The following is a 13,166-nucleotide window of genomic DNA, read 5'->3' as shown; positions in this document are numbered from 1 at the left end:
CCTGCCAAATTTCATATCTAGTTAATCACACTGAGCACTGTGACCTTATAAAAGAATCTTAAACTGATTAAAATCTTTACTCTGTGCCTACACACAGGGTAAAAAAAAGTCTCACCAACTTATTTTTGAGTACTGTTTATTAAGGCATTTTGATTTATGTTTTCTTCTTCTTTTTGCATTTGATAGGTCATACTTCAAAGAGAAAAGCTGTAAAATAAAGCAGTGGGCCCACCTTAGTTATGACCACAGGGAGGAAGAGGATAATACCAAATATGCTCCAGATAGCTGGGAATATGCAGATCTCCTTCACACGCATCTTATTGTTCTATTTGTTTGCTTACAGCAAGGTCCACGTGGCTTATTTTGCTTGATAAAATCCTAAAACATGTAAAGCAGCTTTACTGTGCTAGAAGAGCAGAGCAGGGCTGGCACCAAAGGCCAGATCCTGCTACCCTTCTGGCACATGCACTTTGCAGAAGCAGACAATATTGTGCTTCATGATGAGCGGCAACCCAAACCAGCACAACCTGCCTGGCTTTGGATCACGTTTTCCTTTGACTAAAAATACATGAAAAGAAATCTAAACCAAATGTCAATGGCCAAGAGATTCTTCACAAAGAAAACAGTGACTGAATATAAACAATGGTATTACGGACAGAACCAAATATACAGGAATAGCCCCCCCACAAAAGTCAATAATCTTGCAGCAGAAACCAAAGCACTTAAAACTACTAGAAGCAGATTTTTCTGTACAGACTTTTTCTATTCTTGAATATTTTTCTGTGTTATAGTGCAATAGGAGTTTGTGAAGGTGTCATGTAGGAAGTTTAATCCTGTGCTGCCATCAGACATGCACTCTTGTGGCTTCAAGATGGAGAAATAATAACAAAGATGGAGAAAGGTGGATTTTCAAGCAGGACAGAGTGCAATGGAATAGACTATTCCTTTATTTTACTGCTCAAACTTGTAAAATCAAAGCCCTGCTGGAGAAAACAAGAATTGCTGTTATTTTTTTCTAGTCCTTTTTATTGCTCCCGTTCTAGGAAGAAATGTTCAAAGTAGTAAAAATCAATACCCTCTCTGTCAACTTGCACACCACTGAATGCTAAAAGCCAAGGGGAGCAATAATGCTGTGGAAAAATCTTTTACTTTTGTTTCAACTGAGTTTTTTTAATCTTTAAAGTGACCCAGCGGTGTTGATTTCTAATCCTGGAGTCTTCTACATAAATACTTGCTAAAAACTCTCATACACTTATTAACAATGTATGCTGAAGGATTTAGAAATTAGAATTTCTGTCACTCTTCCAGTGTCTCTGAAGCAGAGTTCTGGTGCTAGTCTGGTGGTAATCCCAGAGAGAAATCAGCTCTAATGGAATCTATTTCTTTTGACTTCTTGTACAAAGCAGGCAGCACACTGCAAAATGAGGGCTGAGGGCAGCAGCTGCAGTGCTGATAGTGATGCTCCTCATCTCTGCAGGTGAGGAAAGCCCAGCCTCCCCAGGACTTGGGCAGAAAACTTTCCATGCCACCCTTGGCATTGTCACTTCTCCCAGTTTCAGTTATGGTTATCCACTGGTAGTTTTAGGCTTCAAAAACTTAAAAGAGTAATTTAGACCCACTGAACTCAAAGAGACTACTGATGTAACCAAAGTGAGGCACATGCTTAAGTCTAAAGACAAGGTCAGAGCTTACAATACCATTGTGATCAGCAATGTGTAGTATCTCCATGGATATTTTAAACAGCTTATGAGCTACACAAGATCTATTAACTTGAATAAACACTTTAGTTCACACTTTTTGTATACAGGACATTTTTACTTCAGTAACAACTTATAAGTTGTCTAAACCTCTCCAGTTTATATATCTATGTAAGCAGCAGAATTATGTCAAGATGCATTTTTCTGTGGTACTCAATACACAGAGGAGGATTTTGTGGTACAACCATATCCTATACTTGCTGAGGCTGCATTTCTGAAAAGTGCCACAGTCGGTGATTTCACAGATGCAAATCAATTTTTCCCCTAAGAATTATGGAAGGGCAGTGGATGGGATTTGTGCTTCAGAATTATGCACAGGTTAAATACTGAGGGACAGTATTTAACAACACATGATCCGATTCATATCCCAGTATCACTGCCTAAAAATAATAAAAGGAAAGTTGCTAGGAAAATATTTGAAAGTTTTTAAGTGAAACAGCAGTTGTGGTCTGACACACCAGAGTTCAAAGACGAAAAGGATGACATGGAGGATAACTGTGTGGGAACAGGACCATCAGGATTGTCAACTTGGCACATCAGTGCTTGGTAGGGACAGAAAAAGTGGATAAAATTATATTTTTCAGCAACTTGCTTCTCAGCACTTGGTTTTGCAGTAGCTAAAGATGGCAATGACTTTTTTTTTTAAATGAAAATTGATGACATGACTGCACATTGGTCTGGGATTTTCAGCAGTATATCTTTTTATAACATGAGATCAAATTTTGCAATCCCCTGGTGACCTTGTCCAACTGTTCTCAGAACAGACTGCTGGTCTGAGAGATCTCAGCCACTTCATCTATTAGTTGAAGTAATCTTGTTCTTTCTTTCTAAATCATTATATATATTTCTTTTTATCATCTCTGTCATCTTATTTCAGTCTCTCCCTTTTTGTCAAGGTCAGTCAAGTCAACCAAGAGAGAAGTACAAAAAACCTGAGAACTGATTAGTGTGAGATGGTGTAAAATGATGAACAGCAGAACTCTCAAAAGTTGCATCAGGAAAATAAATGGTGTGTTATTGTACATTTCATGATTATTTACTTGTATGACATGTAAAACAACTGCATAAAGGGTGAATGGTTTTGTTACTCCTTGTTATTAGAATTTCAGTGTTATTCCCAGATAGAATAGGTTTTCACAGAACCTTCTTAAGGACATTTTGGCAAATTTGACCTACAGGAACAGAGAAAGTGAGCCTTAATTTCAGTTTTTACGAGAATCAATGGAGGGAGAAAAGGAGATGACAAAAAAGCAGTACTTCAGACAAAGCTCTTAATTTGTTAGACAGCACTGCTCAAGTCCTACATCACTCCATTATCTCCATTTCCTAGCCACAGAACAGTCACAGCTCGTGAAGAATACTTCCAGAACTGCTCTTCTTCTACATTTACAGTTTAAAAAATCAGATATTGAGCACCTATGAAAACCTGACCTTCCACCAGTTATCTCCCACATATATTTTTCTGACCTTTGATTCATTCACGCATTCATCTGACTGGACTTCATGCTGCAGTTTGCCTTCTTGGTGGAACATGGTTAGGTTTCTGTCCCAAAACCTTACTCTTTTCTTGGCTTCTATCCTGATTCACATGTACCCAAGACAAAAAAAAAAACAAACCAAACATAATTACAACTTAAATAAAATCAAAACAATTCCTAATCTTCTGTGTCTCATGTTTTGGTGATCAGTTTGAATTTGCTATACAGACTAAAAGTTTTATTCATTAACCTAGAAAGCCTTATTTGTTAACCTTCAAACCAAAAATGTGAATACAAGAATGATTGAATCTACAAGCTGTTAATTTCCACACAGGATAATAAATAATTATCCTCTTAGACAGTAATATCAGTGTCTGACTGATTGTTAAGTAGGATTGCCTACTGGCTAGTATTAATTTCAAGCCAAATCTTCCACCTGTTTCTTTTCTTACACGTTGCTATGGTGAAGATTATCATAGACTGCATACAAAAGTGAAACACAGAAGGATCACTGAAAAAAACATTCAGACAAAGACATGCAATAAGAACTGAAAAAAGGCATATTGTTTGATAGGTGCCATTAAGCAGTCATATTTTTCTGGCCACATTTTTCTCCTGACCTGTCCAGATATTTGGAATTGTAAACTTTAAACTGTTTCAATTTTCCTGACAAAATATTTCTAACAAATATATTATCAAACACAAATGCTTTCTAAGAAAGCATTATCATTTTCTTTACATGTGCCATTAGGTCAAGGGCTGTATTGTGTGCTGGCACTGCAACTCTTGCCTCTTTTGGCCACTTCTATTCACACCCAGTTAGCTCTCCTGGACTGTAATGCTTCAGTCACAGGATTAACACCCCATAGAGAGATGGGAATATTTTGCAGAGCTCAGGCCAGAAAAAGCCAAACAAAGGGCCCTTATCTATAGGTGCCTGTGTGGGTAGGCTGCCACAATTCCAATGTCATTCATGAACACTGGATATTTGCATTGCTCTTGCTCAGCAGAACTTGAAGCCCAAAGGGCAAAGTATACTCTTGATAATCCTAGGAACTTATAAAATGTTCCTCAGATATTTCAGTAAGGTCTGAAATTTCATTTAGAAGCTTTATTTTAAAGGCAAACACTTTATAATCTCTCCTCTGAAAGGACCCTCACTATTGGACAACAATGCTTTGAAGGGAGAAGCAAAATATTACTGCTAATCTTTCATTAACCTCTCTTGCTGTTACTCCTGAAGTGCCAGATCTGAGTTTCATCTGAACTTCATTTCCCCCTGAGATACAAATCCTTTCCACCCTCTCAATGGATCCATTTTCTTTTATGATGTCTTTCCAGTGGTTTCTTCATATATTGTTTGAGTGGGATGGGTATTATTGGGCAGTCAGTAAAGTTCAAGACCTAATTCCAACAATCTTGGGAGCATGTTTGAGTCCAGATGATTCAAACTCTTTCTCTGGCAGAAGAATCTTCTAGTTAAGTGGAAATATTGCCCATAAAAAAAAATAAATGGGCTCCAAATGTTCTTGTAAGAAGGAGGTCCTGTGAAGGCATCTATTCTGTAGTAGCAGAAGTGTGGGACATTGAAAATCACTGATTTCCTCCTAGCAGAACCTCTGGAGCTTTGGACGATGATCAAGAACATTTGGGACAGAATCGTTTGAGCAGAAGTCACAAAAGCAGAAATTTTTCTGGCAACGTTCCAGTAATAGAAACAAGAGATTTCCGTAGGTTGGGTGGAAATAAAAAGTTCACTAAAATTTTTAAGACTGAAAAGCAATAATTTTTATTTCAAGTCCAAACTGAATTTATTCAGAACTATATATCCAACCTTAATTATTCTTCACTGAGTCCTCTCAGCAGGACAGCCCAGAGCTACAAGTACCGAATGGAATGAAGTTTGTGTCCCACTCTGTTGGAACCTGCCACTGTTTTTCAGGATATGTGCCTCAGCTCATATCCCTGCATGTCACTTTTCCCCAATATAAAATAATGGCATTCTTTCTGTTTTTGCAGGTTGGACCACACACTATTTTTCAGATTTCGTGGCAAATTATTAGAAACGTGAGCTGGAGATATTAGTTGCACATTAATTATTCACTCAGTGGTCAATTATTAATTATTGAAGGTCTTGATTTACTCTAGGTTGAAATGGATTGCTAGGTACTTGGAAGTTATTATTAATATACAATAACTCTATCAGTTTTTGCAGCACTCTCGTTTACAATTCAGCCTCAGTGGAATGTACTTTCCAAACCTTTACATTCAACGGTAAGGCAGATACAGCATTGAAGCCAAATGCTACAGTGAGATTCCTCAGCAGCACAGACACATGGTTAAGAGCTTTTAGCTTTCGTTCATGGGGGATTACATACAACCTGAAATATTTGGCTGGTGCACTGTGCCTGGTTTGGTCCCTGTCTCTTAATAGGAATGCAAGAAGGGCATTCAGGAGAATTGTGTAAGTTGCCCACAGTCATTCCTGGGACTAAAGCTACATCCCAACAGACATGTAAATTGGCCATGTGCAAACTTCTGGGCTTATGACTGAATTCTCTTCTTTGGCTGCTGAGCCATTCTCTAAGGAGGCAGCGGATCCACCAATTGAACAGATTTTGCAAGGTGCCAAGCTAAGCTAAGCACTATAGGGTAATGCTGAGTGTGGCTATATCTTCTGGTGGCACAATTACATTCCCTCAGAGACAAAAAAGGAAAAAAAAGATGCCATAAATCTACCAGTTAACCCTTTAGTTCACACCTCCTTAGCACAGAAGGACCACTTTTCTACCCTAAAATGGAAGGTGTCCCTGCAGAGCTGATTCCTGCAAACACACAACTTCACCTATTTATTTTCTAGCATGATGAATGTCCCACCACAGGAATTGACTCAAATGAATAGCTGTGGCCCTTGTGGGCATATTTTCCCCAGTGGTTCTTGCCTTTATGAAACCATGTATTAAATCCTCTGTGTCTGGTGTTAAAACTCTGCTTCCCTGTGTCCAGCCTCATTCAGTGCTCTGTGATTTCCATTCACTTTATACACCAAACCCAAATTTTGGTTTGCATCCGCATGAGCAGTCCCCCTCAGAGATATCTAAGCCTCAGACATCTGTGAGTCAACTTGCAGTCCAAAAAGGTCTTACTAGCTTAAATGATTTAATTGCTTACTGGAAAGAATGGCTAGGAAATAAACTGATCATGATTCCACAGGCTTTAAAATAGCTTAGTGTTTCTTTGTGAAGATGTAAGTTATTTCCAGTTTTCACTGTTTTCATCTGCTCTTGGGGGCTTCATTTTTATCCTCTGTTTTTTCCCTCCTGCCCCTGACTAGAAATGGCTTGTTAGAGGAGCCCAAAGCTGGAATCAGGAAGGAGTTTAGAGCATATACATGAATGATCAGAAAGGATCAAGGGACCACCAAGGCAGAGTTTCAGGACCCTGGGGCAAGAGATGTCCACCAAGGGCGCCAGGAGAACATAGTAACTGAGCCATAATAAGGCCCAGTGGGACTTGAAGAGCTTTGGTGAGCTCCTCCTGAGCTGAAAAGCATCCAGGGCAGCATCCAGGCTAGCTCAGCAAGGATTATGTGCCATAATGGCACATAATCTTGACACCCATCTCAGCTCTTCTGCTATTAATATTCTCAATGGTAGGTTTGTATCAGTGTTGAAGATCTGGGAAAAAAAATACTTTGGTAGCGTTTTATATGGAAGGTGTACAAACTCTGAAAATACTGTTCACAGTGCAAAGTCAAGAGGTTGGCAGACAGACAAGCCTAAACTGGAGAGATGTCTGGTTAAAGGAATTCACCCCATGAAAGACCACCTGAAGGTGTAGCGGATTTTGCACCACACTGAACTACTCGAGGCTTCCATTGGCAATGGCTCTCAAATTTTTGAGGTTGCTCAACATGTCTCAGTTTTACAAACTGTAGGTATTTGTTAAAGCTTTTTGGGTTACTTGATTTCCTACTCCAAAGCAAAAGCCAATTTTTCAATTTTTCCCCCCTCATAATATATGTAATATATTTCTTGCAATAGAAATCAAATTGAGAAAGTCTGATTTAGAGGTAAAAAACCATGTCCTTTGGAAAGTATTAAAAAATTATTCAAGAAAAATTTTAGCGAAAATTAAGTAGGCTGCCATGAAATATGGATTGAAGACCAGAAAAAAAGTCTAGCATGTGCTAATAGAAAAGGCAAAACCAAATATGACACAAAGCTAAAATCCAAACTAAATGGTCTCCTTTGTTTGGATTAAACATTTCCTCAATATCAGCGTGTTCCGACAAAACATTTCAATTTTGCCAAAATTGCATTTCCTGGCAGAAATGGACAGTAAAAAGGTTTTGACTAGCACAAGCACACGTATGCCAAGTGATTCCTTTTGTGTGTTGTGGTTTTCATCCACTGTGGAGTGAACTTTTACTGAGCCTCATTCATTCATCTGCCTCACCATAAAAATGCGCGGCTATTTTAAGCACACCGTAAAGTGAACCATGTCACTTGGCCAGGCTGCCAATTGCGGGAGTGTGGGACAGGAATCCCTCTCTGCCCCCACCCCACACCCAGCCTTGCCACCCCCCGGGATGCATCAGCCCCACGAGCCCAACGGGAGCAAGGACAAAGTGCCTCCTTCTGGAGATGTCCGTAACTTCAGCTCAGCCGCAGCAGCAGGGATGGCTCATATAGAGAGATATATCTGCATTTCTCTTTCTCCCCGCTTTAAAACAGCTTTCTTTACATAAGGAAAACTCCTATCTCTGTTGTGAGCACTGAGCCAATAAAGCCATCACAGAAAGGATCTGTTGCCAGAGTCCAGAAAGGGTTAAGGCAGCAGTTGGAGAGGTTTGGGGTGACGTGTGCTTCTGGACGCCTGAGAAGTCTCTTGAAGGTAGTTCCCCTCTGGTGAGGATGGGAGCGTGCTGAGGTCTGAAATCCGAGATCCCTCGCAGCCTGGAGCTGGTGAGGTCCCAGTAAAAGCTGTTTGCCTGCTTTCCCTTCCCGAGCAGTCACACCGCTGCACTGGCCTGGGCAGTATGGAGCGAGCACCCTGGACACTTGTAGGACTCACTCTTCTCCAGCTCCTGCTCATCTCCTGCTTGCCAAGAGGTACTGTAAGAGAGTGTGTGTGTTCCCGGCATGGTCGAATGAGCCCCCTTCCTTCAGTGTGGTCAGAGGGGTTTGATCTCATGCGCTGTCATGGGAAGCAGAGAGATCTGCAGGGACAGCAATAACAGAATGAAGGGGCTCTGCTTTATGTACTTTTTTTCTTGTCAGCATGGAGTGTGTGTGTGTGTGTGTGTGTGTAGGTTTACCCAGGAATGATTTTCAGGCAAACTTAATAGCCTTAAAGAGAAACAACTGGCTGAATCTGTTTGCCAATGGCCATTAAGAAAAAGGTATGCAATCACTTTGCTTATTACTCCTTTTATTTTCTCAACACTCAGTGCTACGGAAATGATGATAAAAAGAGGCATTTAAGTCTCTGAATTGTAAAGCGTAATTTGTTTAGTTTGGCAAGACAGAGATTTTCCTCTCCAGCCCCAACACCAAGAATGAAGGCAAGGGAGAAAAAAGTGAAGGAAAAAAAGAAAACAAAACCCACACATTGTTTCCAATCTGGGATTTAGCTCTTCCAATATTATTCTCTCAAAGGGAAAGCCTTGTTAAAGCAGAACGATCTTTTTTATACTCAAGCCCCATCCCAGTTTCTGCTGAACCAGCAAGTATTATCTTGATAAGGTTGAGCAAAAAGCATTTACTGTTGAGTGCAAATTTGCTGTAGTTATGGCCACGAATCTGGGCTGTTTACACCTGGAGGTGTCCAGACCTGCTTGCAGCAGCCAGCTGTCAGCATCATGGGCTGCTTTCTTGGGAGCTGCAGCCCTAAGGACTGGGAGGTGAGGTGCCCTCAAGTCACCCACCCTTGAAGCTGCTGCATATTTCAGCACTGCTGACTCCTCTCACCAGGAGAGCTGTCAGATCTGCAGGTACTCAGATCTCAAAGACTGTAAAGAACTGGTGTCAAGGATGGTGCTTCAGAGGCCCCCTCAGCAGGGGCTGCAGCAGAGAGTCTGCCTATGCAGTGCCCTTCCCTGCCAAACCCTCAGGACACAGAGAACAGGTGATGACAGAGTCTGCCCAGCAGGCTGGCCACCAGCACCTGCAGCCATCCTGGGAGGCTGGCCTCCTGCCAAAGCTCCCCCTGGCTCACAAGCACAGAGAGCTTCTCCCCACCTCTGTGCCACATGCAGTGGCCTGTCCCTGCAGTGGCCCATCCCTCAGACATGTGCCACCTTGCACACTGGCCAGGCAAGGCGGCTCCATGGCACGTGCAATTGCAGGAGTGGCACAGAACTAGCCCTGCCAGTGGCAGAGCATCCCTGGGCACAGGCTGCGGCTGTCAGGCAGCTGGGTGGGCATCGGCCCCCACTGCTGCACGGGCAGCACGTCTCTCTTGTGGCAAGAATCTGGTCTGCAGAGTAATCTAGCACCGATCCCCTCGGCAGCAGTGACAACGGGAGGCAGGAGGAAGGACAACAATGGCCTGTGGGACACAAGGGCTGTGGGGCTGTGAGCCTTGGAGGGAGGGTGCTGGCTCCCCCAACACCCACTCCTCGCACACCAGGAGCAGTGTGAGAAGAGCCTGTGGGACACATGGATGTCAGCTGTCCCCCTGCCCTTCCCTGCCCTGCCCTGTCCTGCTGCTGGTGGTGGAGCAGCTGCTGGCACTTGCTTGGCACACAGCTGGCAGCACGAGGGGGCCAGGAGCCCCCTCCAGCCAAAGCAAAGGGGCTGTCAGAGACAGGGGAGCGACTCAGAAGTGCAGTGGCCTTAACATGTCAGGGCAGGTTGGAAAATAGCGTTTTGTCTCCTCCCCACAGATGTATCCAATTTTTATCCATATTTATCACACCCAGTTGCACAGGGCCTGCCTCGAGAGCTGGGGGCAGGAGTCAGGGCGGTCTGGGAATTTACTTTTTGGAATAAACTTGGAGTGCAAGTGACTCATGTTTCCTTAAAAATATATGTGTGTTTTTGTGTGTTTCTGCCTATCTAAACCCTCCCCAACCTCTCTTCCCCTCCCCCCCAGCCTCTGTCTAGAGAAGTGAAGGCCAGATGCACTCAGACACATCCAGATGCATTCAATCTTAGCAAATGGGTTACTTCAGTTCACATGTTTAGGTTCCTAGCATGGACAAAGGCAAAGAGACTTGCTTTTTATTTTGGAAAAATGCTGGGGTTACTCACTTTTGACCCTGAGGTCTCTTCAAGTAGCTCCCAGGAGTCCCTGCAAGCCTGCCAATGCCCAGGATTTTTCTCTCCACCAGCCCTGAAGGATCAGTGACCACTACAGGACAATGCAGTTGTCAGCAGCAGGACCTCCCTTGGGCATGTGGATGCCCCTCTCCCTCCTGCAAGAAGAGGGACATGGTGAGGGGCAGACTGGAAGGAAGGCCACAGGGCAGGGAGGCAAGCCATCAGCAGGGACAGTGGCCTGGCAGACTGAGAGCATCTTCAGTCCTTGGCTAGGACTGGACAACACACTCCACAGGAGCTGTAGGGATTAAAATTCGATGCAGTCTGTGTGGACTGTTTCTATCTGGGCAACATTAACCGCACATTAAATTGTCAACATGTTGCAGGTCTCACACCATTACAAGAGGCAAGTCCTCAAGACAGGTCCAGCACCACTGCTCTATGTTTAGGACACGAGCACATTCTGATGTTATGTGGTCATGAATTCATTTCAATACCGCAGCTGCTTCTTCTCTGCAGATTTCCAAACATTCTCTCCTATTGCAGAAGTCTAACATCATCGATGCTGTCACTTACTCAAAAGTTCTACATTCATTACCTGTTCCTGTTCCTTGTCTTGCAGCACAGAGAAGACAGATTCTCTTCCTGATCATACTAGTATAATTTTCCTGCTCAAAATAACATCCTTTTTCCCAGAGAAAATCAAAGCCTGAAGGGTGATGTAGCAACCTCTGAAGAGTCTTAACCTGGCTATTTCTTCCTGCCACAGCTTTTCTCAAATGAAGCCACAAGGCCACAGTGCCAATAATAAGAACACAAATGCCAGGTCATAAATTCTCAGAAGAAACTAAAGGAGAAGGGTATTAAAAAAAGTCAAAATAGTGTGCATTTATTAAGTTGGCAGATTCCACTTAGTATTGTAGATTTCCTCCTGTGTTCTTCCACTGGCTTTGATTGTTTTTTACAATAGAGATCCTTTCTTTTTGCCTCTCCCCACTTGCCACTGTGTGAAAGCACACACTGTAGGCAGAAAAGGATGCTAACTGCCTCTGTAGAAGCAGCAGTCTAATTATTCAGCAAAGGCCTGTGACCATAAAGTAAGCACACTGAGTAAAACTAAAACAGGGATGTATTTCAGCTCCTCTTTTAATTAGCCCAGTTGCTGAAAGTAATAGGTACATAATTTCTAGAGAGAAGCAAGTGGTTTTAGACACAGCATTATCCCTTTCATCCTCTTAACACATCAAAAAGACAAACAGACATAATTTGCACAGTAGTTATTGGAGGCAAAAAAGTTAACAATAAAGACCTGCACTTTCCTTTATTATTAAGGGTTTGGGGTACATCATTTTCCAAGAGCCCCAGTAAAAGTCTCTTGAAGGGAACATCCCTTTTCCAAGGTGTCTTTCTCTTGGCCTTACTGAAATCAAATGGAGAATTTTTCTATAAGAGTAATAGGTACATAATTTCTAGAGAGAAGCAAGTGGTTTTAGACACAGCATTATCCCTTTCATCCTCTTAACACATCAAAAAGACAAACAGACATAATTTCCACAGTAGTTTATCGGAAGCAAAAAGGTTAACAATAAAGACCTGCACTTTCCTTTATTATTAAGGGTTTGGGGTACATCATTTTCCAAGAGCCCCAGTAAAAGTCTCTTGAAGGGAACATCCCTTTTCCAAGGTGTCTTTCTCTTGGCCTTACTGAAATCAAATGGAGAATTTTTCTATTCATCACAATGGAGCCACAGTTTCAGCCAGTGTTGTACTCACAGCATTTCCTGTTGTCAATGTCCACACACCTGATGACTGTGGGGTGAGACCCAGCTTGCATATCTGTGCAATGGCAGTACAGCCAAGTAAGAAAGAGCAGAAAAATGATATAGACCTAAAGAAAGTGTAAGCTGCTACTAGGTTTCATCTCTGTTGAAGCTGTCTTTTTTTTTAAAGTTAAAGAATCCTTTATTTCAGAATTATTACATGGCCAAACATTCCCTACTAACACCCTTAAAAAATTGCTCCTTCAAATTCAACTGCTTGTTTCTTCAAGATGGTAGTTGTTTTTGAGCAGCATGTTGAAAAATAAAGATGAAATCAAATACAAAGTGTCAGGTTCTCATCTGTGAAACACGAACTGGTTAAATAATCACTTCAAAAAGTTATCCTCCATGGACTCAAATTCTAGAAGTGCATCTATCTGTTTGTATCTGGTCATACTTACACTGCACTGTTACTGCAAATGGCACTTTTCAAAGCAATTTGAAATAATATTTCTTTGAGCTTAAGTAGTGTTTACCAATGTACGGATGGATAAACTGAGGCATGGAAGGAAAACTTTTGCAGGATAACAGAATGGGCTTGTAGCATAGGAAGTTTTCTCCAAGGACAGATACAGCAAATTGGTTTTTTGCTCAATCAGTTGTCTGATCCCTCAACATAGCAGCTACTGTCAGCACAAATACAGGGTTGGGAATGGGAATCAGGGAGAGGAGGGAGAAAAATATCCCATTTCAGCAGCAGCACGGGCTTATATCAGCTCAAAGTGACTGTACTCTAAAAAAAATCCTCATTCTTTCAAAGAAGTGGAAGACACAAAAGATAATTGGTATAATTGGGCTTGCTTCAATTCACCTTAGTTCTTAGCTACACAGTTTTCCCAGCTCTCA

General features: G+C 42.0%; 1 protein-coding gene across 2 annotated transcripts in view; it reads left to right on the top strand.

Annotated features, from left to right (window-relative positions):
* The first annotated feature begins 8,166 nt into the window (after positions 1–8,166).
* The window catches only part of PAMR1 (peptidase domain containing associated with muscle regeneration 1), a 57,186-nt gene continuing 52,186 nt past the window's right edge, over positions 8,167–13,166 (top strand). For both annotated transcript variants that reach the window (XM_039731040.1, XM_039731039.1), the window contains exon 1: positions 8,167–8,349. In XM_039731040.1, the coding sequence (XP_039586974.1) occupies positions 8,277–8,349 (73 nt within the window). In that variant the 5' untranslated portion in view covers positions 8,167–8,276. The remainder of the gene's footprint in view (positions 8,350–13,166) is intronic.

Source organism: Passer montanus, unplaced genomic scaffold, assembly GCF_014805655.1.
Source record: "Passer montanus isolate IOZ18808 unplaced genomic scaffold, ASM1480565v1 scaffold75, whole genome shotgun sequence".
Taxonomy (NCBI): Eukaryota; Metazoa; Chordata; class Aves; order Passeriformes; family Passeridae; genus Passer; species Passer montanus.
This window is presented reverse-complemented; position numbering and strand designations above follow the sequence as displayed.